Source organism: Lutjanus erythropterus, chromosome 1 (assembly GCF_056507025.1).
Source record: "Lutjanus erythropterus isolate fLutEry1 chromosome 1, fLutEry1.hap2, whole genome shotgun sequence".
Classification (NCBI taxonomy): domain Eukaryota; kingdom Metazoa; phylum Chordata; class Actinopteri; order Lutjaniformes; family Lutjanidae; genus Lutjanus; species Lutjanus erythropterus.
Window position 1 is genome coordinate 20,234,697 of NC_139317.1, and position 26,813 is coordinate 20,261,509.

Here is a 26,813-nt window from a genome sequence, read left to right on the forward strand (position 1 = left end):
GTCTAATTAAACCTTTTTCTTTCGTTAGAAATTCCCTCATCTCTACAGAACTACTAAAATCTTTTGAAGCTGATTGTTAAAGTTCTTTGAATCAGCACGCACCCCTTTGGGTCTAAAAATCAGACCTGCAGAGCTAAAAAGCCTCTCACAGGCAGCTGACTGATGCACTAGATGCCTTTTTTCTGCAGTCGAGTTTCCCTCTCTCTTCTGTTTTGTCTCGTAACATCTTTTACATAGTTTTTGTCTTGTTATATTTGTAATGCCTGTGTGTAATATGAACTGATGGATACTCCAAGAAGTCATCACGTGCTACAGTCCCATCCATTTAAGTTGAAATATTGATGTTAGTAAGGCAGCGTGCAAGGACACATAATAAAAATAATCAGTAATTCCCCTTAAATGCATTAATGTAATGAGCCTGTTTTCAAGATGTAAGCCAAAGCCAAATTAAGCCACTTTTCTTTTTCAGAAATGGTGCACCTGCAATGTTTTCTAATTCAGGGACGACATCTACCCCATTGTTTCATAAACTGAATATTTTGTCCATATTTGACATTAATAACTATGTGTTTATTTACGAAGCCGTTCATAAGAGTGCTAGCTTGTCTAAATTCTTCTGGAATTATTTTCATTTTAATTCAGATCGTCACTCCTATAAAACCAGACAGTATAATCATCTTCACATCCCCCATGTTAAAGCACATCTCAGTCAATTTTGTAAAATATGTAGGACCCATATTGTGGAATAATATAAATCAGCTCCCAAGTCAGTCCCTCTCAGTGTTTCAAAAACATCTGAAAAACACATTTTTAGAAAATCCTACAACTGGCATTAGTTAAGGTTTATATTTTCTGTTTGTATATTTTTTTTTCTTCTACTACTGCTTTATATGTTTAATTTTTTCTTCTTTTCTTTTCATATTACCTATCACTGTGAGACATATGCTATAAAATGGGATTTAAGGTGCTGAATCTAAATATTTAGGCTCAAAATCATCATCAGTAATTGCAATTGCATTTTGTTTTGCTCTAATTTATAACTGGGGGTTATTAAAAAAGAAGAAGAAATCTGGTACAGTTCAGTCCACTTCATCAACATCCACACCACCTCAATTCACCCAACACAGGAGCGTGTTAACATCAGCGTTATCTATGTTTTTGTGTGACATGCTGCAGGTGTGTTAACATGCTGCTGTAGGTGTGTTAGCAATAGTAGCAGTACTAGTGATAGTTGTTTATTTGGGTCCTTGTTAACACACAACAGGTAACAGAAAAATACATTAAATTGACCAAAAAGGTGAAAGCTGAAGTTTTAGTTTATTATACCTACCGTTTTTACATAAACAGTTCTAAACAGTAACACTGAGCCTCAGTTCAGCTTTGAGACACATGAAAACTGAGTCAGGTCTGACAAAGAAGAGATGAGATTGATTACCTGGATGTGTCTTAAAGCTGACACTGTACAGAGGATAAACCCTTTAAATTTAGGTAACCTAAACCTTTAAATAAGCAAAGCTGTCACTCCATTTTCATCCATCTAACATGTTTGTTTTCTGGTGTGCAATGAGCCTTACTGCCTCTCAGGACTGCTACCCTGATCTCTACTTTTAGTCTTGCATGCTGCTGGTCTCCAATAAAACCAGAAATAGTCCCACAAACTGCTGGTTCACATTAAACTATCATTGGACTGACATTTGTGTAATTCAGTTACCTGATCTATGACGTTGGCACTAAAAATGGCCTCCTCCATGTGTTTCTCATCTGACTTGATGACACACTTGATGTTGTTGACAACCTGCTGGACTTCAGGAGGTAGACTGCAGCTCGAGTGCTCCAGGAACTTGGCCACCAGTATTTTGGTGTCTTTGTACATCTTAAGGTCAGCCAGGGAGTGTGGACGTTCGTGGGAGGAGTGTGTGTGCAGGGCCCGGGGTTTAAGCTGGATGTCAATTTTCCTGCCCTCCTTCTGCTGCTTCCTCAGAGATATGTGACTGGGTTTAGCTCCAACAATGTCTGCTGAAACGTCTGTCGACTCTGAAGATAAAACAGGGAAGAATTGCCAAAATACACTGAATCACACACAATACATGGGAAATATTCTTACAATCAGCTCAGTTAAAATTGGCTTAGGAGTTTTTTGTTTCCAGCTTTGTGACAATGCATTTAGATAATCCAATGGACCAAATGCGGCTTTAAACTGTTTATTTAGCTTATGAAGTATGAGAATTTGCTCAAAGGACCAGTGTGTAGGATTTAGTGGCATCTAGCTGTGATTGTAAACGCCTTCCCTCACCCTCCCCTTCCAAGTGTATAGGAGAAACTATGGACCCAGTGTTTGGTTTGTTCATTCTGAGGTACTGTAGAAACATGGCGGTGCAACTTGGCGGCCTCAATGGAAGAGGACCCGCACCCTCATAAATAAGTGTCTCATCCTACGGTAACAAAAACACAGCAATTCTTATTTTCAGGTGATTATACACTAATGAATACATGAATATTAAAGATTAATATTATATTCCATTCATGCCATTTTTGCCAAAAAAATCTCCATAAATCTTATACACAGGACCTTTAATACAAGAATAGAGGAAATAATTGGAAAGGGAAAAGAAGAAGAAGTAGAAGAAGAAGGAAGTAGAAAGATAGGAAAGGTTTATTGTAGCTGAAAAACTGTACAAAGAAAGAACTGTAGGGACATGTTTGTTTGTATAGAGATGAATGAAGATAATAATGTAAGTAATAACAGAAAAAGTTTGGGAAAAAAACAAATTAAGCATGAGAATTTGCTTAAGAAAGGAATATATAATCCTTTGGATTATCTATCAAATTTGGAGATGCTGTATGCTGCCAGAAAGTCTACAGTTTGTCTGATTATCTAATTGTTTTACAAAACATCATGTGAATGTTGTAAAGCAGGACTGTCCCTCTGCTAATTCAGAGTTTCTATGATGGTACCTTGCTCTGGTGATGTGTGAGTTGAATCTTCAGCAGCAGGGTTATTTGCAGAGGCGCAACTTAAATTTTCTCCTGTAGAGGGAGACAAGAAACTTAGTGTGCAACAAGAAAGAAGGCACTTAGATATTGCTAGTAAGAGATCGACCATTGCTTATTGACAATTGAAGGCTGTAGGGCTGTCACTAATGATTGATTTCATCAGTGAATCTGCCAATTATTTTATTTTTTAATGCTACAGTTGATAACTTCTTTAAAAAATAACTTTTTGTCATATTTGCTAACGCTGTCACTATGTCCTGACAGTAGTACATGAAACAGACAATATATGATAAACAGGTTTCTCTGGCATCTCCTACTTCATCAAACATTGACATTTTGATTGTAACTTGGTTCTGATTGAACACGGTGGGTTCTTGCAAATGCAATTAGGAGTACCAGAGGAACCAAAGGAGCCAGAGGAGCCAGAGGAGCCAGATGTTTTCACATATTATCTGTCTCATGTACTACTGACAGGATATAATGAAAGTCATTCCTATAGATGTTACCAAATCTAGCTATAGTCAATTATTTGCTGTGTCAATAAAATGTCAGAAAATGCCTAAAAATTTTCCATCACAACTACTCAAAGTCCAAGCTTATGACCACAAATATCTTATTTTGTCCAATCAACAAAAGCAAAAGTGATATTCAGTTTACAAAGATAAACACCAGAAAACACCAGCAAATGTTCACAGTGAGAGAATCTGGAATTAAAGAATATTAGGAATATTTTGAAAAGTGACTCAAACTTTTCCTAATTGTTTAAGTGTTAATGCCCGATTTCTCTAGAGCAGGGGTGCCCACATTTTTACCCTTGGGGGTCAAAACTGGCACGAAATGGTGGGTCAAGGGCCAAAAGCCAACACCTATTGTATTGTATTGTTAAGTATTGTATTGTGGGCAGCCCTGCTCCAGAGTATATAAGCTGTAGTATGAGTCTTGTGTCTTGCTTCACTCACTTCCTATCGTAGAGGAGCAGGAGATTGGGTCACTGGTGGAACGGACGATGCGTGCCAGTTTGCGGTACCTCCTGGCTGCTCTGAGCCCTCGTGGCCTCTCTGAGGGCGAGTAGCCACTTTGAGCTGAGGTAGATGGGGGCTGCGATGTGGAGGAGGGTGACCAAACACTGAAGCACAGCCTGGGGCCGCGTGGCCTGCTGGGAGGAGAAGGGGAAGGAGAAGGAACCAGAGGGCTGATGGCTGAAGTTCCACCAGAGGAGGCCACAGAGGTGGGGGAGCAAGGCTGAGGCGGCGGGGGGAGAGTGACAGGGAGCGTGAGCTTCCGGCTCATCATTCGTGCTTTAATGAGGGCGTGTGTCGTCGCTTTAGGTGGCTCCTCTGGTAAATGTTTGGCTGATGCGAGCTCATCACATATGTGCATCGAAGCCCTGAGTTCGTCACATGGATTTGTGTTGTCCGTGGAGTCCTCCTGGTCCAGATTGCTATAGTTCTCTGAGGACCAGTCCGGGGAGCGCTCCAGAGACTCCTGGGTGTGTGAGGACTCACTGTATCCTGTATCACTCGGCCGAGGGTCAGCGTTAGACAGGCCACGATGGCGTGTACAAAGTTCCAGGCTGGTGCAGCTTCCATCGATCCGGGCGGTGTGGGGGGTGCCATAGGGAGAGGAGTCGGAGCCCTGGACCTCCAGAGAGCACAAGTCCTCTGAGGAGCAAGTCTGGTCCTGATCAGCCACCTCGGACACCATCAGTGACGCACTGTCCACAGAGGCTGAAGAAGAGGGAAGAGTATCATCAGCATGGCTACTAGAAGGCAATTGACAATCCTCTGCAATATTCACTGCAGTGCTCTGACTGTCTTTACCCTGAGTGCTGAGTCCTGCAGTCGTGTTTCTCTCACACAGACTGGATTCAGTGGCCTGTTGCTCATTGCTGGTTGTCACCTGTAAAGAGGAAATTATTACTGGAGGTGGAGAACATAACAGATCTGCTTGAATAAGATGAATTAAGCTGAAAAAGAAGTAATGACCTTCCTAAGTCCTGCCACTTTTTTTGCTACGTGCTCCAATATCAGTTGAGTGAACTTGGTGCCTCGGTCAACTTTTTTTCAATTTACTCAGCTTTGTTGGCATGACATATTAGATCCCAATGCAAAAAGTCATACACAATACAATATACTGTAAATAGTAAATATTAAAAGTGAAATAAAAAAAGAAAAGAATAATAAACAATTTAACAATATTTTCACAATATTAATAATATATAAACACAAAATTGTGAATAAATGAGTAAAAGACAGTCATGTTCTGAAAATTTTAGCCTTCATACATTAGTAGCAAAATGGCAAATAATTTTACAAAACGTTTATATTTGGTTGCCCATTTAAGGGTTAAAGCAGCTATGTGCCACCTAACCTTCAACACCACAGTTTGGTCTGTAGAGGGCTCTGTCACACCACAACACACTGACAGAAATCCCAGCTTGAAAGACAGGTGAAGCAGTAGAGAAAACTACTGTATCGTGTAGAGCTGAATCTGAAGCTTTAATTAGATTCACTACTATGCTTTTCAAGGAAACCTACAGCACATAACATATACATTCATATAACTTCACATCATCGTGGTGCAGGGTCTTTAGCTTGAAATCATCAGCTGAGTTTCCTCTGTCCTCTCACTGTTATCTTACACAATCAATCTATCACAGCCTGCTTCCATTAGTTATTTACAGCTGCTAATCTATTGATGAGAAAACCTTCTGCTGATTCCTGTCTGAAGGACACGGCTCAGAATGGTTTCGAAGAGGACTACGGATGTAACGTATATAATGGATTAAAAGCCCAAGGTGTTAAATGATGCTGAGAATATAATGAAAGATAAAAGGCTTTGCTTGCACATTATACGGTTATTTTTAGCTCTGAACAATGAGAAGCAGCGAAGCCTCACAGCCTGAAAAAAAGCTCTGATCAGCTCAACATGACAGTCAAGGGAGACCGCCTCAGTCAGTCAGATGATCCGATTAAGTTAGCTGTGATTTTTGCTTTAAAGACTTGACAGGCAACATCTTAAAATACAGACACATGATGAACACAGTGGCAATACAATACTGACACAAAATACAGACCATTTAGAGAGGAACAATCAGTTTCATTTGTTAAACAGACTTTTCTACTGATCTGTGATCCATAATATCATATTATCTGCATTTAGTTCACCCCCAAATCAACATAGGCACATATTACACCTTCTACCTGTAGTGTTACTTATCCATATCCATAGCCATATATTATGGTGTGAGTTGCAGTGTTTTGAAGATATCAGCCATAGAGATGTTTGCCTTCTAATGAATATAATGTAACTAAATGGCACTTGGCTTGTGATGCTTAAAGCGTCAAAAAATATGTCTGAAAAATTCAACAGCAATGTTAGAAATCAAGACCCAGTTACTCCAGACCACCTCATCCAAGGAGGACGCCATTAATCCCACACTGTCACAGGCATGATTCTCTTAATCCTAAATAACCGGGTTATGATCTCTGGAACAAAACATCTCTGTTGAGCTCAAATGTTTTTTGTTTTTTTTTGGCACTTTGAGCACCACAAGCCTAGTGCCATTTAGTCTTCTTATATTCAAGAGAAAGCAGACATCTCTACAGCAAAAAACTCAGCAATTCACACTAAAGATATATAAATAGCACAACAGGTAAGAGGAAAAATATGTATTCTTGAATTTGTCCCTGTCTGTCCCTATAAGATTTTAAAGTAACTTGAGTTTAACCTTGAAATCCCCTTGTTTTTAAGGCTACCTCATCAAAATAGAAGAGAAAGCTGAGTTTTTCCTTCTGCAAAATCAGTTCTTCCTGCATCCAGTGATGTCACAGTGATGTGGATTGGTTGGTGCAAACAAACAACTACATACACTTAAGCTTTCTAGTCTCCATCTCTGGGTATCCGGGTGCTAGATGAGTACTTCTGTCACTTAATGCTATGTTTTGGCCAACAGAGTAGTAGCTAGGCGTAGGCATCAGAGGCTTACACTGCATCCTGGTACATGTAGGCACTGTTGCCAAGCAAGTAGGAAGACTCAGCTTTCTTGGTCAATCACATACTGAGCGATCTTTTGCTTTAATTAGCTACATTTACCATTAACACTAAGTGGACATCTGCATAAAATGTGGTAAATCTTCCCTTTAAAGTTTAGTTCCCTTCAAAGGATTGACCTGTTCTCTTTGGAAACCCAGATATTAATATAATTATTATATAATGACCAAATTTTAACATATATTATTATTAGTATTGTGCCACTTGCCATTTGGAGGCTCTGTGTTGCAATGGAGGGTCCTTACAAAACAAGGAGTCTTCCTTTGTTTGTATTATTGTTACCGATGTGTTTACTCTTTTATGTCTGCCAGGTGTTTTTACAAATTTCTTTGCATATGGACTGTTGTATTTTATGGCTGCAGCATGTGTGTTAAGCTCAAGACAAAGGTCCGACCCTGTGAGACAATAAAAAAGTTAATCTTCATCTTAATCTTGAAAAAGTGTTGTTTTAAGGCCAGAGGTGGCTGATTCTTCTCACCTGGCTGGCGGGGGTCTGCCCCACCACAGACTCATATGGAGGAGGCAGGTCTGTTGGGTACAGGGTCCCTGGGCTGTTGATGGGCACCCCATAGATGGCACTGAAAGGAGAGTGGGGAAAGTCCAGGTGCAGGCCTCTGTCAGGGGCAGAACAACAGAGTTTCAACCAAACAATGAAGAGAAAAGGTAAAAATCCACATAATCTATGTGCAATATAAAGAGTATCAAGAGTCCACTGAGTCAATCACAGAGTGCAGATTGTTTAAGTACCTGGCACAGTAAGTCTGACTGACCAACATACAGTATCTAAGTAAAAAAAATCAGTAGATTTATATTGGAAGAATTAAGAAAGGAAGGATAAAAAATATACTCTTGTCCCAGACTCCAGGCGATACGTACGAGCGGTGTATTATTCTACATGCACCACCACTGTTTCATATGGTGCCAATTAAGCACAAGCAGCCATGCGTGCAGTCGTATCTTTTAATTACAACCCCATTCTCCTCTAAAGTGGCGGAGCATGAAATACAACCTGAGAGTTTCCACCAATCATCCGAGGCATGATGATGTCATGACACATCCCTGGCCCCGGGCGGGGACACCATAAATGCTTCCCCTGCCTTGTATATATTTACGGCATAATTGACAAACAGATGTGGATTCCTGCCAAGTGGCTAAATCGGCAGCATTGTCTCTCGGTGGCAAGACAGAAAATGGAGGGAGTGATGAGGGAGGGGTCAACCGATCTCTCACAGCAGCTGAGATTCATGGGTGTCACAGCTGCGAAAGGGAAAAAGCTCTGAGCTGACCATAAATGATAATACCACATGTTATGGTCACAATCAGATAGTATACAGTCACATGCCCCTGCTGCTAAATATGATGGATGTGGATTTGTGTTTGCTTTTGGCTTCTGTATATTCACCATCTGATAGGAGATTCTAGGCTGGTTTATGTTAGTCTACATTATTCATTCAGTCATTCAATCATTTATTTTAAGAAAGAAGAAAGAAATACATTAGGTAGAGAAAATGAATAAATGCTCTGGGGACAAAGAGCACAAAAAAAACTTAACAATAAAGATAAAACTGGCAATAAAAAGTAAAACATTGAAAGCCACAATAAAACTTTAAGAATAAATGGTTAAAATTCAAATGAATCAAATAAACCAAGTACATCTGGAAGATAAATTAGATAAAGTTAAGGATTTAAATTACCCTGAGGATAAAAAAACAGTTTCTAATCTGATAAAATCCTCTAACCAGTGGTGGACAGCAACGAAGTAGATTTACTTGAGTACTGTACTTAAGTACATTTTTTGAGTATCTGTACTTTACTTGAGTATTTGTTTTTTTTTTGGAAACTTCTGACTTTCACTCCACTACATTTCAAAGGCAAATATTGTACTTTTGACTCCACTACATTTCTAGGAAGGTTGTTGTTACTTTTTGACTGAGCACATCGTTGAAGTCAGCTGTTGCTGTTTTTTCTTTTCTAAAATGCAGTTGGTCACATGCTGTGTTCCTCACAGAAAGAAACCACAGTAGCTCCTCTCAAATGGGACTGATGTAAAAGCAGAAATACGTCCAGGTGCACCAACAAGCAATCAAGCTCTCCCTCTTTCATTCAAACAAAAAGCAATAATGGTGACGGCAGGAGAAAGACTAAATTAAATCTCAAGATGTTATTATAATTATTCATTATTCCAGGTAGCTTTTAAAGTTGGATTTTTTTTTATCGGGGTGAAAAATACAGAATAATTAATGTATATACTGTCTCTAAAGCCAGAAAGAAATCTCAGTTATTTAACAGACTTGGAGAACTCCTTACAGTTATCTTCAATCTGATTTTATACAGTGATTTTAATACAGTTACATCAGAAAATGACAATAGCTGTCCTTTTTGTTTTTGATTGCGTTTCTATGCTGAAGTTTTTATAGGTGTTTCTATAGGCTTTGTGTAGCAGAGTGGTTCTACAAGCAGGTCAGTGCATCATTAGATGGTTTCAGAGTTACAAGCTTCTGTAAATGCATCATGAAAACAATACTGCATGTGTTGATATTAGAAAATGTACTTTGGAATTTGTACTTTTGAATACTTGAGTATTTTTAAAAACGTACTTTTGAATATTTAAGTATTTTTACTTTAGAACATCATCAGTGACGTAAAGTCACAGGTTTTATGGCAGTCCTATCTGAATTATATTGGACCTGACCTCTCCTCCACAACAAGTGAATCATTTTAAGATGTGACTGAATGTTATTTATGACCTTGTATCTAAAATCCCTATGTATTTAAGACTTTTAAAAATTTAAATTTTAGGCCTTTAAATCTAAAATTCTGCAAAAAAAAAAAAAAAAAGCCCTGTTATTGAAGGGCACAGATGATGACATCAGTCATATCTGTTGGAGAACTAGCTAACTAGCTCAGTCCATATGATCTTCTCAACCTCTATTTATAAACTTCTGGACCAGTGACATCATCATGACATCACAGGAGAAGCTTATAGCCGGCCAATAGGATTCCAGCTGTGACATCATCGATGATGTCATCATCGGTGACATCATTGATGATGTCACAAACCAAATATGGTAAGTCACATGATCTGAACTGTGACATCATCACTGATCTCACAGAACTTTATTTAAAAAAATCTGATCAGTTACATCAGTCCACATGTGCAAATCTGATTTTGTGGTCCTCAGAACACACAAAGTCTTGAGGACCCCCTGTGATTTCTGGCGACCCCCTAAGGTGGGCCTGGACCCCAGGTTGACAACCAATGACTTACATCATCAGTGACATAAAGTCACAGGTTTTATGGCAGTCCTATCTGAATTATATTGGACCTGACCTCTCCTCCACAACAAGTGAATCATTTTAAGATGTGACTGAATGCTATTTATGACCTTGTATCTATAATCTCTATGTATTTAAGACTTTTAAAGGCCTAAAATTTAAATTTTTAAATCTAAGACTGTGCGAAAAAAAGAAAAAAAAAGAGAAAAGCCCTGTTATTGAAGGGCACAGATGATGACATCAGTCATATCTGTTGGAGAACTAGCTAACTAGCTCAGTCCATATAATCTTCTCAACCTCTATTTATAAACTTCTGGACCAGTGACATCATCATGACATCACAGGAGAAGCTTATAGCCAGCCAATAGGATTCCAGCTGTGACATCATCGATGATGTCACAAACCAAATATGGTAAGTCACATGATCTGAACTGTGACATCATCACCACTCACAGAACTTTATTTAAAAAAAATCAGATCAGTTACATCAGTCAATGTGCAAATCTGATTTTGTGGTCCTCAGAACACACAAAGTCTTGAGGACCCCCTGTGATTGCTGGTGCCCCCCTAAGGTGGGCCTGGACCCTAGGTTGACAACCAATGACTTACACCATCAGTGATGTAAAGTCACAGGTTTTATGGCAGTCCTATCTGAATTATATTGGACCTGACCTCTCCTATATGGAGCAACTTTCACTTGTAGTTGAGTAATATTTGACCAGGAGTATCTATACTTTGACTCAAGTACTGGGGTTGAGTACTTTGTCCACCACTGCTTGTATCTAAAATCCCTACATATTTAAGACTTTTAAAAATTTAAATTTTAGGCCCTTAAATCTAACATTCTGCAAAAAAAAGAGCCCTGTTATTGAAGGGCACAGATGATGACATCAGTCATGTCTGTTGGAGACGCATGTCTCACGCACACGCTCACACGCATGTGCTTACGAAGGTGGGATGTAACTCCATGGGGGTCCTACAGCCCACAGCAACAGAGGAGGGGACAGATCGAGTTGAGACCAGCTTTCCCAAGGCCGGTTTATGCCCGCTGACTTTGGGTCATAGTCAGCGTCTCAACTCGTTCACCTCTGAACGTGTGGGGAAGGTCCTCAGAACACACAAAGTCTTGAGGACCCCCTGTGATTTCTGGCGACCCCCTAAGGTGGGCCTGGACCCCAGGTTGACAACCAATGACTTACATCATCAGTGACGTAAAGCCACAGGTTTTATGGCAGTCCTATCTGAATTATATTGGACCTGACCTCTCCTCCACAGCAAGTGAATCATTTTAAGATTTGACTGAATGACTGAAAAAAAAAAAAAAAAAAAGCATAATTCATGTATATACTGCCCCTGAAGCCAGAAAGAAATCTCAGTTATTTAACAGACTTGGAGAACTCCTTACAGTCAGCTTCAATCTGCTTTTATACAGTGATTTTAATACAGTTACATCAGAAAATGACAACAGCTGTACTTTTTGTTTTTGATTGCATTTCTATGCTGAAGTTTTTATAGGTGTTTCTATAGGCTTTGTGTAGCAGAGTGGTTCTACAAGCGAGTCAGTGCATCATTAGATGGTTGCAGAGAGTTACAAGCTTCTGTAAATGCATCATGAAAACAATACTGCATGTATTGATATTAGAAAATGTACTTTGTAATTTGTACTTTTGAATACTTAAGTATTTTTAAAACCAAGTACTCTAGTACTTTAACTCAAGTAAAATTGTGACTGAGCGACTTTCACTTGTAGTTGAGTAATATTTGACCAGGAGTATATATATACTTTGACTCAAGTACTGGGGTTGAGTACTTTGTCCATCACTGCCTCTAACTAACAGATACTGTTCTGCAGCGGGAAAATGTAATAGATCTCATCCCTTAAGCTTCTGTCAAAGTTAAAGTCACGTTTCTTTTCTTTACTGTGTGACCTCTTCTCTCCAGGTCCTAACCTGAGAGCCATATGATCAATATTTCTAATAACTCTGCGCTCATTGCTGCTTCTTCCTCAAATTATGTCACATGCCGTATAGACCTCCAGTATCTGATTTATTTCAGGAATCTGTGGAGGAGCACGAAGGCAGTTGCAAAAAACAGTTACAGGCTCCAAAAATGTATTGGGAGGAATCTTAAATATATGCATGTGTGCTTTTGTGTGAAACTGGGAACTTCAAGAAATGCAAGTGTTCAAGTCTGACTATCAGTTCCTACTTGTTCCTCTTGCAGATATGAATGCAGTTCATGGAGGGGGCACTGAGGCAGGTACAGCATCCTGAACAACTGATCTCTTGCAGCAACCAGCAGACTTCTACTTTTAATACAGACTGTGAAAGACTGCAGCATTTCCCAAATGTATTTAATAAAAATAACATCCCAGAAACAATTTCCAATCTATTTTTTAAGAGAACATGCAGCTCTTTGATACACAATTTGAATTGCTTCCCAGTGGGAGGTGTTTCATTTTGCCTTTGGCCAAAAAAAAAAATCATTTGTTTCCACTGCAATCAGTAACTTATACCCACTTAACCTCACTTAATATAATTAATATTATGATTTTCTGGATTGCACTACACTTTGCATATAATTGATCAATCATAGTTGTTTCGCTGTGCACATAGATTTGATCTATATGCATGTTTTCATGGGTTTTCACATACAGGTCAGTTTGATCTACAAGTACGCATATTATATTATATATTATATTATGTATATATCAGACAAATGATGAACACACAACAACTTCATGTATTTTGGAACTGAACAACAATAAATAATTTTACTTCTTTATGATTCGAACAGCTTGTCGAGATCTAGAAATTAATTAATGCTGGCCACACATAAAGTGGAATCTAATGAGGAAGAAGGTGAAATTATCCCCTCCATTTACAAATCTAAAGTTTTGGCAGAGCCTTGTTAATGACAGGGCCCCAACAATATTGTATTAAGACAGACATCTGATACAAATTATTTTATACTGAAGCTACTGATTGACAATATTTTGCACAATGTTCAATATATTGAATATGGCCACAATAAGTTTTGACTGTTTTTTTTTCAGACAATTTAATTCTTGTCTGGAATTAATGACTGCTCTACAATTATCCAGTGCACCAGATGGGTCCGTTTGGCATGCCGGTTCAGGCCCATGGCCGTATGTTTAACACCCTGTTTTATGAGATGTCATTAATGTGTTAATTTCCACCATGGTGGAAAATAAAGCTGAATTATATTATTTGTATTGTACTATAATAAGCAGCAACAACCAACCATTGTGGCCTTTCCACTGAGATGTCATTGAAAAATTAACAAAGTGGAGACTGACAAAGTATTTTGGGGGCCACAAGGAACTTATACTTTTTTTTAAAAGTGGGTTATGATTTACAAGGAGACTATTGTGTATAATTACAATATCTTATAATTGCTGGACTACATTTGTTAGCAAATTAGCAAATTACAGTTTTTATTGTGTATTCCCTGAAAGTATTGCACTTATCCCAGAAGACACATTTGTAAGTTTGTGGAGCACTGAAGAAAGATGTGATGCTGATGAGTAGTGTTTCTCGCTCACCTCTGTCCATCCATCGAGGGGGTGCAGGTGTACTCTGGGGGGTAGTACGGTGGTGGGGGGATGGGAGGGATGAACTCATCAAAGTCGAGTGTTTGGTGGAGGATGGTTCCATGGGGGGTCATACAGTCAGCATTTAGGGCTCGAGCTCTGTGTGGCATAAACTGAAACACAGCATAAACACAACCATCATCAGGCCTTTATTACACACAGTTGTTTATTCATTATTTTAGAGCATAATTTATCCAGGGAGACATGACTGGGCAAAAGTGTCTTTTCAGAGCACCTCTCCGCTGTTATTTAAAGCTGTTGCACGTGTTTACATTTCTGCTGTTGGTTACTGAGCGAGCTTCACTGCAGAACGTCCAGTGCCTTGCTCAGGGGAATCTCAACCAGCAGTCCTGAAAGTGCTGCTCGTTTCATTTCCTCACTCAGACTTTTCTAAGTGGGACAACTTTCCAGTCACAGCCAGCCTGCTTTTCTAATCTCCAGGCTGCCACTGCTGCTATTGACTTGGCTAAATTTACTGAGCTAAATAAAAGGTTAACACCTCGCGCGGTAAATGGAAAACAAGGCCAAACTCAGAGTTGGAGATAAGACACAGAGCTTTTGTCTTTTTATTTTTTACTGTTTGATTTGTCTTATTCAAATTTAGCTTAGTTTGGTCTTCTATTTTAATTTCTTTTACCCTTTACAAAATCATATGTATGTGTCTTTATGTGTTGTCTTTTCTATCGTTTTTATCTTTTCGTAATGCCGCTCTGTCTTATGTAAAGCACTTTGAATTGCCTTGCTGTTGAAAGGTGCTACACACCAGCTGCCCCCAGTTCACTGGTCATCAGCAAGCATTGAAGAATTAATCTTTATAATTTATTCATCATTAATTAATTCACATCAAAATGCATTTATATCTTCAGGTCTAGACAGTGAGATGGTCTGAAATTGATGTGTCCTCAGCTTTGATGGTCTGAAATTGGGCCACTGAAGCAGGGACCACTGTGAATTAAGTCCTTATGTCAATGTGACAATGATGTTTCAGTCCCATTTTTAATTGCTGAATTTAATGTCACCTTCTTAATTATCTGAATATCTCTTAATAGTCACACACACATAAAGAGTAATAATCTTACTTCTAAGGCCCTGTCCCAGTGATCAAAGTTATCGCTGTTTAAACACGCAATAACTGATTATTTTTGCCAACTGGGTCCAAAAAGATGTAAACAAAAACATATAATCACCTAATTAATATGTTAGAAAATGATTTAGAGTCATTTTTCTGGCCACCTGGTGATAATAAGTCCAGTATTCACTCTCCTTGTAGCTCTGGGCTAAATCATAGCCCAGAGCTACAAGGAAATAGCTAAGAGAAATATTTGCCTTTTAAGCAGCTAAATGCTTCACTATGTTCACCAGCTAACATAGAGTGTATAGTTAAAGTGGACGTAGTTTCCGAGTCTGAAAATTGACCTTTCGCTAAGCACCGCCCTCCTTAGTTACAGTTGCTAAGCCTGCCAAGCTTTCCATTCTCACACTGCATTTTTGCAGTTTACAGTGATGACGGTGGTAAATTTAACATTGAAACTGGGAGTAACTGTTGAAACACAAGGTCTTAGAATCTTTAGAGATGTAAACAAAAGCTGCCTCTGATTTCTAGCTGGCAGTGGTGGATTTTGCCAGCTAAAATAATGACACAAGTAAGTGTAGCTGGCTGATGTAAGCGCCTTGAGTTGGCCGAGAAGTCCATCTCCAGCTTACATTTTAATGTTACCATCTGACACTTTTTAAAACAAGAACACTGTGAAAGTGTTTATGTAAAGTTACCTAGCAGCCGTGCACATGGTATAATGTCAATACTAAAAGACTGAGGCTAAAGCTAGCTTACAGCTCAGCAAACATTGGTTGGATGGTGGAATACGGCAGATATATATCTACGTGATAGATGACAGAAATACACTCATAAACGTGAGAAAAGGAAACGCAGGGACCTTCAGACGGGTCACCCGACCAGACCGGTCAGACTGCGCTCACAGAAGACAGCCAGGATCGGAGCTAACATGGCAAACCCCCCAGCTCCAGCCTCTCGTCCAGTGGTCACATTTATCACCAAAAAACAACGGTGACAACCATAATGCCAAACTAAAGGATTAAGAAAGGTAGTCTGTAAATCATAAGTGAAAATAAAAAAAACTTCTTGTATACAGTCTATGCCAGCTAATCGCTCACTTTGCCTTCTGCGATTTTATAAACAATGGATTTATCAGAGGTTTTTCAATGAAAACAGCTGACTGTTGCATCTGTAAAAGACACTGATTAGATTGTCAGCATGAATCAAACAGCAAAGCTGCAGGAAAGCCAGAGAGATGATTAAGTCAGGTGATAATTCATTATAGGTTCATCACCACGAGTGATCACTTTCACATACATATAGTTATTTGACCCAGTGATAATATGAAAATACTGATTAAAGGAGTTTTAGATAATAACAAAACATACCTAAGTAAATGAAAATCAGGATCATAAATAATTGCTGAGTATGGTTTCAATAATAGTGATCAGATAACAGAAACATTAGCAGATTTAAAACTCAAAACTCATCCATCAGCAGCAGTAATTTGGGCAGGTCTGATTTATTGGACCTTTGTTGGTTTATGACTCACATGGAGATGAATCTAATGAATGTCTGTACTTTGTACTCTGAGTTCAACTTAATTTATTTTACTAGCTACAATATAACTGTTGATTTCCTGCCACTTCAACCTGTTATCAACCCGGAGCACCGGTTTTAATATCCAGACTCGTTTCAGCACAATTTACAGCATAGTCCATAAACTGTGTAAAAGGTTCTTGCATCAAGTATTACTGCGAAGCTATTTCTTATTTGGTATCATGTTGGCAGTGTTGCTCTGTACCTTTCCAATTGTTGATGTGTTTAAAGGCATGAAATAACGATTGTTGGTGTGGAACACAAAAGGGAGCTTGGCCGTGCTAATTTCCCCCAAGACTGAAAGCATTTAGCTGTTGGTAATAGTTTCATTGTTCCGCATAAAATGACAAAAGAGGGTCAGACTGAGGACGGTGTACCTTTGAGGAAAAAATCCAGTGAGATGTTAAGCTGTTTTTCTCGAATCCAACATATTTTTAAGCAGCAGGACAATATGGCAATAGATGCACACCGTGTGCTTTTACATTAACTTGTATGGTGGTAACACTTTGTGGTAAGCGTAAATGAATTAACATAAAATCGTGCAAGAACAATTATTTAAAAAAATTAATTAACTCATGTAGTTCTTCATGAACTACCAGGAATGTACAAGAATTAACAGCATCTCATACAATCAATCATTGTGTTTCCTGAGTTATTAATGATGTTCATGTCTTTTTCGTCGGTAAATCTGTCTGACAGGACAAAAATCCTGACCAGTCACAGCAGTGTGATTGTATTATGCTGAATTACAAGATAATTCCAAGACTTCATCATGTTGGTCGCCCTTCAAATAAAGTAGTGACCTGGTGCATATTTAATATCTGTAAATGATATATTATTAATGCTGGCATTAAATTAAACAAATTAATTATTAATTGACTGGTTTGAAAAACAATACTAAAGCCACTGAATGAAGTGGAAGCTGTATGAAGAGCAGTACCAGCTCGCTGAAAAGTCACAATGCATTTATGGTGGAACAAACTCGAACAAACTAGATAACAATTCTTACAATTATTTTTATATGTGACTTAAAACACAACAACTACACCTCTGTAATAAAAACAAATAATAACCTTTTTATTTTCACTTATGATTATTGTAAGCCTCCAGTTGTAAAAAGTTGTTTGTAGCCTTTATCTACAGCCCAGTGCCTTTTCCTCTAAATTTTGTTGGTGGCTAGTCTTACGTCTCCAGAGGCCAGCTATGGATGCCAAATCCAAAAAAGAAGAGACTCAAAGGAAAATAAATAAATAAATAGGATCGTTGCAGCTCCAGGCAGATTTTTTTCTTCTTCCTCAGCCAAAAATTGTTCTTTTGATAGGGAAGGTTGCAGACCCCTTAACCTAGAGAAATGTAGATGCCAACTACTTTTCTAACAAGTAGAACAGCCTGTATGGAACTGTATTGCATTTCCCCACTGGAAGGACACCCCAGAGGGAACTTTCTCACCGTAGAGGGCACTCTACGTGCACTCTATCACATTTTGTCCACTGGAAGGGCACTTTAGAGGGCACTTTTTCACATTCCCTTTGACACTGGGCCACTCCAGAGGGCACTTTTTTATGTGTTTTATCTACCATTGAGGCAACCAAGAGGCCATTTTTACAATGCTGCAGATGCATAACGTCTTTTCATATTTCCTTTCACAAAAACACAATAAGAATTAATGTCAGTGTTAGTTTATCATGAGTATAACACTTGGAATACAACAGAATATACAGTACAAGTTTTTTCTGTCCCTTAAATGGCAGACTTGGCCAGGACCACTTGGCACAAGAGATATTATGTCTCAGTGGGACATTGAAGGAAAAACAGAAATAAATAAAGTCATGCGTGAGACGTGTTAATTCTTGTTCATACCTGATAGTCCATGAAGAACAACATAAATGAATTAAAAAAAATTTTCATCCATAATTCACGTGCCTTTACTATGAAGTGTTATCGCTTGGTTTTACAAAGCAGGATGATTTAACTAAAAATGCAAACATCATTCGCCACTATCTTAAAATACATAAAGGTTGGTGCATCATTCCTGAGCTGCATGTGTGGATCTAATCCAGTGATACTGACTTCAGAAGAGTTTTTTCTCTTTTCTGCAGGGCGGTCACTGAAAAGAAAATAAAGTAATCTATTGTTGGCGTCTGCTCTTCCATCACACTCACCATCTGCAGCACATCAGTTGAGACCATCTGCATACAGCACATGGCCGTGGCTAGAGCACACACAATGGTGGAGATGACGTTAAGGGCACATACGCTGAACAGCAGTTCCTAAAGGAAAGGGGGGAGAGGAGGAGACTGTTAGAGGAACGGGGAACAAAAGGAGGAGGAAGAGGAGGAGGAGGAAGAGTGTGGAAAAATAAGAGAAATGATGAGGGTTTAGGACAGAAGGTGAGGAGAGGAGAGAGGAAGAGAAGACAGTTAATATTATGAGTCACATGAGAACAAGAAGTGGTGAATGTGGAACAAGTGGAGAGGAAAGAAGGTGACACAAACAGCATTGACGTCACCAGCAAGGTAACCAAGTTTAGAAAAGCACAGCAGGGTGTTACTGCGGTGAGAAAAACACCTCTACCTTCTGCACCAATAAGAGTCTGCATTGTTAGCATACCTAGAAAAAAATGGTTAAATGCTGATAAAAAGAAATATTATGTCTTTGCAAGTCTAGCAAATAAACGCAATGATAGGGAAAACAACCTTATAAACATCCAAGGTTAAGCATGAGCATATACACATTCAGACTCTGGCAATGCAGCGAACACCAAGGGGACGCACCAGTATCGAATCTGTCAGCAAAAATAAATGTGCATGTTGGTGAAATACTAGCCCCTGAATCAGAGCAAAGACTCATGACTGCCGTCCCATTATGCTGCTGTTTCTGCTATTCTTGCAAAAGGTAGAAAATAATCATCTTTAAGTGGCTCCATTTTTAAACCATATTGAGTTTTATTTGTCCTAACAAATGAACCTATGATAACTGTATTGTACAAATTAATTTCCTGAAGAAGAGCACAAGAACAGTAATATCACCTGCTTGAAAATTGGCTCTGGGAATAACAAACTGTCTCACACAGAGAGCATGTTGAGGCGAAAAGATGAGAGCAGCATGTACCACTGCTGCTTCAAAATGAGAAAAACTAAATATAATTTATATATATCTATATTAAAAAGGACTACATGATCTGCAGCCCTCATTCTGAATAAAAACAAAATATATGCTGTTATTTTTCTTTCTTTTCTTTATATATACATATATATATATATACATATATATATATATATATATATATATATATATATATATATATATATATATATATATATATATATATATATATATGTATATGTATATATGCATTTTGCTTAGGCAAGACTGCTGACTATGTTTATACTGTCTATACTGTTTATATTTATTGTATATCATATTATTATATTGTATACTGTAAGTATACTTCTTATACTTCTTATATTGTGTGTGAATGAAAATACTACTACTACTAACAACTACTATTATCAGGACTATTATTCTGTATCAAACAGTGTGGGACTGTCAAAAGATGACAGGGAGGAAAACAGAAGGTAGACACTGAGGTAAATGTGTGGAAGAGACTTTGAGCTTGAGTGTTTTACTTTAAATATCTCACAGCAAAACAAATGAGGTGAATGAAATCACCTGAGAAACTCTCCATTTACAAACAGACTCACTATACTAGCACACAGACAGAGACATGCACACTCTTTGTCAAGCAAAAAAGGCACACCTCATAATTATTTACAAAAAATAAATAAATTGCATATAGAAGCACATTGTTTACTTACTTAGATATTTCTTTATTTCCATCCAGTGGAACATGACTATGCACATTTATGCACACTGGCTAAGATTTTTTAATAGTGGTTTAATTTCACAGCATTGACAATGTAGCTGTGTAGTCAGAGGCCAAACGGGCAGGTGCTTGAACGCCACCTGGGGTTTATCTGTGCACATGCCTGCACACAGGTGCATGAAAACACAATGATATCAACATTCACAGTGTTGGAACACCTAACAGATCCAATCAACATCAAACATATGCTGCCCCAATTACAGGTTACAGTTACAATTACAACTAGAAAATGGTTGAAGACAGAGGCACCTGAAGTTAAGGATTGGGTTGATGTAATACATAATGAAGGAGAAGTTAATTTGCTTGACTAATTTAACAAAATGTGGGGAAACTGGACTGAATATATATTGCCAGTTAGGTCAGACTTGACCCCATCATTGCACAAACTGGAGAACCCCTTTGGTTCATAGTTACAGGTTTTGAAATGTTCATTTACTTACTGCACTGGTAACATATTTACAATCTGTCAATCTCCACTTTTGCAGAGGTGTGGCACAAGATAGATACAGGTGCACAGGTTAAAAAAGGAGAGTTGAGAATCATTTGAGAATATTCTTCACTGTGATTTTTTGGTTTCATTTCATTTGTTTATTTTAAACGACTAGTTTAAAGAGTAAAGATAGATGTGTTGCGTATATACATACAGTATATGGGGTAAAAGTGGACAGATGTTTGTGCACGTGTGCTAATGTACATGAATCACAAAGTTAGTAATTTTATTGCATATTTATTTTTAATGTTCAGAAAATGAATAAGAAATGATGAAGTGTCGGACGGATATGTAGAACTCTATTCCACTAAAAAAGAAGAAAAAATATGCTGCCCTATGAATCATTCCTTAAAGATAAGAACAGGGGGGACTTTCAGCACCAGAACTGAAACCTCACACACTACACCTCTGTCATTGTTCTGTGGACACAGGCTCATGAATGAAGCTCCCCAATCGCCACACAAAGTGTTTTCCAGCCTGTCGCACAGATTATTCACTAGATTCAGGAGGCACATAATTACCAGTGACATTACAAAAACCCCACTTGTATGAGGCTGCTGATAATGTGCAGAGAGGACAGCCGTCTCTCCCTCTGAGATCTAGCAGGAAGCGATTTGTTGTCGGACTTGTTGACTTTTTAAAGGAGGTTCAGGCTAGGCAGGCAGCGACGTTTTGCCAACCAGATCCCATTACACACTTCCATCCCTTTTGAAGTTTGTGATATAAAATGGATCAAGTTGGCATGTGAGACGTTGAGAGCTGCCAGCCCTGCAACTGTTTTTCCAACATGTTTGATGTCCAGTAACTAGCTGCCAAAGATCACGTCTGTGTGAGCTGGAAGTTAAAGCAGGGATGAGTTGGAAGCAGTGAAGTTGAAGTTGTGCAGTGCCAATTATAAAATACAACTAATGCATGTTTGCCTTGGAAGCTAACAGTTTTGGAACATGTTTTGTGTAGGAGGAAAGCCTGGAAGACTGTCAGGCATTTTAAACATGGAAATTCACAACCAGTCATTAAAAGAACTGCTGAAAGGAGCAACTGCTTTTAGCTTTGAGAGAATTACAGTAGTTTAATAAAGGCAAGACATCTGAAAACATTTACGGGAATAAATCCTCTTACACTGGAGAATAGTTATGCCACTTCTTTAATTCTGGTGACCAGGCAGCAATTGGTTTGAATCAATTTCATTACATTTTGAAAATTAAATTAAAACCTGCATAAGAAAAGCAATCAATCATATTAAACACCATATGTTGTCATGAAGTGCAAACAAATCAATCTGCATCTCCAAGTTCATTACCAGACAATTACAACATAACTGTAATTACAATAAAAGAGACATAACGCTCAATAAAAGCAGTTATGATCTTCACTGTATTGAATTACCTCACCCAAAGTCTCAGCAGGTCGATTTTTATAACACAATTAAAGGTAGCTTAGGGGGAAAAAATTAAGTGTTGAGCTTTGAAAAATGGTCAACATTTACATCAAATATCTATGATTTGATTACACATTCACCATTAACACCTGTACTCAAGAACTCTACTAAAGTCTAGTTTACGCTTGCTGCAGTGTTCCCGGCATGCCAAAAAATGACTTCATCACTGACGCCTTCACATCAAGTGCAAAGGCTCAATAAGATATCGCAATGCTTGGTTGTACACTTTCAAATTTTTTGTAACCAGGCCCATCGTGGGCGCTGAGCTTTCATTTCAACATGGACATCTTTGAAGTAGGCTGCAGAAGGCCGCCTCTATCACGCTTCCTTGAGACCACAAGGAAAACCAAATTACTCTGCATTGTACTGCAAATTTCCATTTGGAGGTAAGTGACTAATTACATACAAAGGCAATGTTTGGTGGTACTTCCTTCCTGTTTATGCTCATAGTTTACATGCCATCTATGGAGAATTGTGCCACAGTGTCCCATGCAAGTATAATTAATAGAAGGATACCATGTTTTTTCCCCAATACTAATTCCAATACCTAAATTTTGCATATCAGCCAATACAATGTGCCAATCCAATACCCATGCATTAAAAAGATTCATTGCACTCAGTAAAGAGGCTGTTTGTTTTCCCCACAACCCCAAAACAGTTCAGTCCAATTCAGTTCACCATTGCAAAAGACAGAAAACCCCTCTCATTAGAGTTCAGTAATAGAGATTATGTACATACTCAAGTCTGAGCTCGTCTGGATTCTCAGACTAGTCTGACATGCATGAACTGATGAAGCTTCTTGGATGAGAGGCGAAACATCTCCTAAGACATATAAACAAGTCCAGCTGCCTTCAATTTAATCTTTTCTTGACACTACAATATATTATTATTTTATCATTTTATTCATGGGTTTGTTAAATACATATTTCTTCAGTTGAAAAGACAAATGCAGATTTCAAATGAAGTTGTCATAATTTGTGCATGAAAGGGCTAATAAGTCTATACAATTTGGTAACACTTTAGATTACAGCCTGTAACTTATCCCAGAGTTATGGTGTAATTCTTTTTTAATGATGCTGTACGAGCACAGTACCTACCCATACATATATGTTTATATATATATATATGTATATATATATATATATATATATATATATATATATATATATATATATATATATACATATATATATACATATATATATATATATATATATATATATATATATATATATATATATATATATATGTATAAATATATACAGATATAGATATAGATATAGATATATAGATCAGTAGATCATCCTTACCTTGTACCCAGTAGTTTAAAAAATAACTACAGTATAATTTCTTAGTAAAATGCTGGATTGTTACCTCCTTATTCCATCTTATTACCCAGTGCCTACATATATATATTAGTAGGTATTGTGCTGGAACAGCATTACTAAAAAAAAAAAAATGACACTGTAACTCCAGAGTAATCACACAGAACGTTGCAGGCTGTAGTCTGAAGTGTTACCCAAAGCTTTAACGTTCAGGAGTGCTGGGGAGCTGCTGTGCCAAGTGCTGTGCCAAGTCTAACCAGAACCTTATAGTGGCAGACTGTGTTGTGATCTGGGCATTACGGAGGGTTTAAGAAGTTTATACTAAACTGTTGCCTCTCGAACCACAAAGTTCTTGACTGATACAAACTACGTGTCTCCACTAGTTGCTTCCTCGAGTAGCGAGGGGCAGCACCCAGCTTTTCCCCGGCCAATATGGAGTTTCTGTTGATTATCTCAGTGCAGGTTGCAGAGCTCATCTTCCCTCTCTTTGGCATTCCCAAGCAGCTCTTCACAGCATCTGACAGAAAACCCGACACTTCCCTCAGGAAGCCCTGAAGCAGTTTCATGGAGGTCTGTCCAGACTGTTGGCAAAGCCCTTCAGAGATTTTCTAACCTCCAGTGACAGGAGGCAGCAGATGTTGTAGCTCAGCGATGCCACTTCTCATAAAGTGCTAAGTGAAAAGATTCCGCAGCAAAGGAAAGCTTTTCTAATACACGGTTAAGTATTTAACCTCCACACAGAACATGCAAAGATTATTGTCACAGCCTGCAGTCCAGGTGGAGCACACCCTGTCCTCCTCTTACATGAATAACAACTCATCAAGAGACGTCATAATCAAAATAAATCCTAATGTTTCTTCCAGATTTCTGCCTGTAAGCAAGTACAGCAGGCTAATACTCCCTCAAAAGTTTGGATCCATTCCTTTTGACTTAGTACACAGATTAATCTGTCTCAGAGGGCCCCAACACACCAACACCTCACCTCACAACTAGTGCCAACAAAGACAGATTGATGATCCTCACACCATCCCTCATCTAATTTTTCAAAAACTTTGAATACTCCACAAAAAAAAACAAAAAAACAAAAAACACACAGCTGATCACCAGCTGCCTGCTGACATGCATTCATGTTCTGCACCTGCATGAGAGAAAAAATATTAACTTATCCTGAACAGAGGGAGGAAATGTAGGAATAAATTCAGGACTTTATTATTCTTTTCCTGACAAAGTGAGATGTGCTGTATTTTATAAATATATTTCAATGTTATCAGCAAACCAAACCGAACCAAAAAGGACAGCAGTCTGTTTTGTTCATCAAAGATCCTTGCAGAGAAGCTAATGAATAATGCGAGTAAGACATATTCAAATCTTTCACTGTAACTCTGTCTCATCATTTCCTCAGAATACAAATTGAGAATATGTCTGAGAAAATGCCCTTGCATTGCTGTGGACGACTGTGACAGTCTGTGGTCTTAGCGATGAGGCAAAGGAGAAAAATGAGCAGAAAATGCAGTGAAATGGAGGAAATCACTGATTCTCTGGGCTGAATAACCAGTGAGTCAGTTTTTTTCCACACCAATTCCACAAAATCAATCAGCAGAACAGCTGCTGATTTGGGACCACTAGAGCAAACGGTGGCAGCTGCACCACAAAAACTGCAGGCGACAGTCGACTAATAGCACGACAGTTGGTAAGAGGTTTGTCCAGTGTGCGTCTCTGCAGGGAGATCAGGGCCTTGATGCGAAACATCGACTCCACATTCGCTGTGTTCACATAATAAATACTTTCCATGTGAGTTGTCTGACTGAAAAGTGTTCACTGTCGATCATTTATCCATCCCGCTGTGCAGCTGTGACTGTGAAGACTCTTTCCTGAGATAAAGATGAGATAACTGGAGCTGGAGTGCACAGAAGACAACCTGCTGTGTGCAACTGTTGCCTTGAGTGCTCTGGTGGTTTTTTAATCTATTAATATAATGTGTGTGTTGTGTCTAGTGACAGTCAATATTTAGTTTTGGGTTAGGGAATAATGGATTACATGTAACGGGATTATGTAATTAGGATTTTTTTTTTTTTTTTAAAGGTAACTGTATTCCATTACATTACAGGATTAGTAGCAGGATTATAATTTTCAAATACATTTTAAAGTAAACATTTACAGGTCTGACCACTAACATGAGCTACACAAACAACCACTAACGTTAGCTATACAGACCAACTGCTAACATTAACTGCACAGACCAACTGCTAATGTTAGCTACATAGAACAACCACTAACGTTAGCTATACAGACCATTAATGTTAGACTGTTAATATTAGTTATACAAACCAATCATTAATGTTAGCTACACAGACTGACCACTAACATGAGCTACACAAACAACCACTAACATTAGCTGCACAGACCAACTGCTAACATTAGCTACATAGAACAACCACTAACGTTAGCTACACAGACCATTAATGTTAGACTGTTAATATTAGTTATACAAACCAATCACTAATGTTAGCTACACAGACCAACCACTAACATTAGTGACACAAACAACCACTAACATTAGCTATACAGACCAACTGCTAACATTAGCTACACAGACCAACTGCTAATGTTACCTACATAGAACAACTGCTAATTTTAGCTACACAGACAAACTGCTAACATTAGCTACACAGAACAACAACAAATATTAGGCCATTAACTTTTTTTTTACACAAACCAAGTGCAAACGTTAGCTATACAGACCAACTGTTAATGTTAGCTACACAGAACAACTGCTATACTTAGCTACACAGACCAAGTGCCAGCATTAGACTGTGAACATTAGCTACACAAACCCACCATTAACATTAGTTACACAGTCCAACTGCTAATGTTAGCTACAGAGACAGACTTAATATTGTGATACTTGGATTAGGTTACTGACTCCATTTTTTAACAGACGATTAGTAATTATATCAGAATGCATGTTTAAAGTAACCCCCCCTAAATCTGTTTATAGCATCTTGCTGTACTCACTTTACCTTCCTTTTACCTCAGTGTTTTAATATATTTTAAGCCACCTCTTGGGATGGGTGTTACAAATTAG

At 38.3% G+C, this 26,813-nt stretch overlaps 1 protein-coding gene across 2 annotated transcripts in view; it reads right to left on the bottom strand.

Annotated features, from left to right (window-relative positions):
* entrep2 (endosomal transmembrane epsin interactor 2) overlaps window positions 1-26,813 on the bottom strand; it is a 141,045-nt gene that overhangs the window by 2,389 nt on the left and 111,843 nt on the right. For both annotated transcript variants that reach the window (XM_084716260.1, XM_084716258.1), the window contains exons 5-11: window positions 18,752-18,859; window positions 13,889-14,049; window positions 7,526-7,661; window positions 4,815-4,893; window positions 3,954-4,721; window positions 2,956-3,027; window positions 1,712-2,034 (exon numbers count right to left, since the gene is read on the bottom strand). In XM_084716260.1, coding sequence (XP_084572386.1) covers window positions 1,712-2,034; window positions 2,956-3,027; window positions 3,954-4,721; window positions 4,815-4,893; window positions 7,526-7,661; window positions 13,889-14,049; window positions 18,752-18,859 — 1,647 coding nt within the window. The remainder of the gene's footprint in view (window positions 1-1,711; window positions 2,035-2,955; window positions 3,028-3,953; window positions 4,722-4,814; window positions 4,894-7,525; window positions 7,662-13,888; window positions 14,050-18,751; window positions 18,860-26,813) is intronic.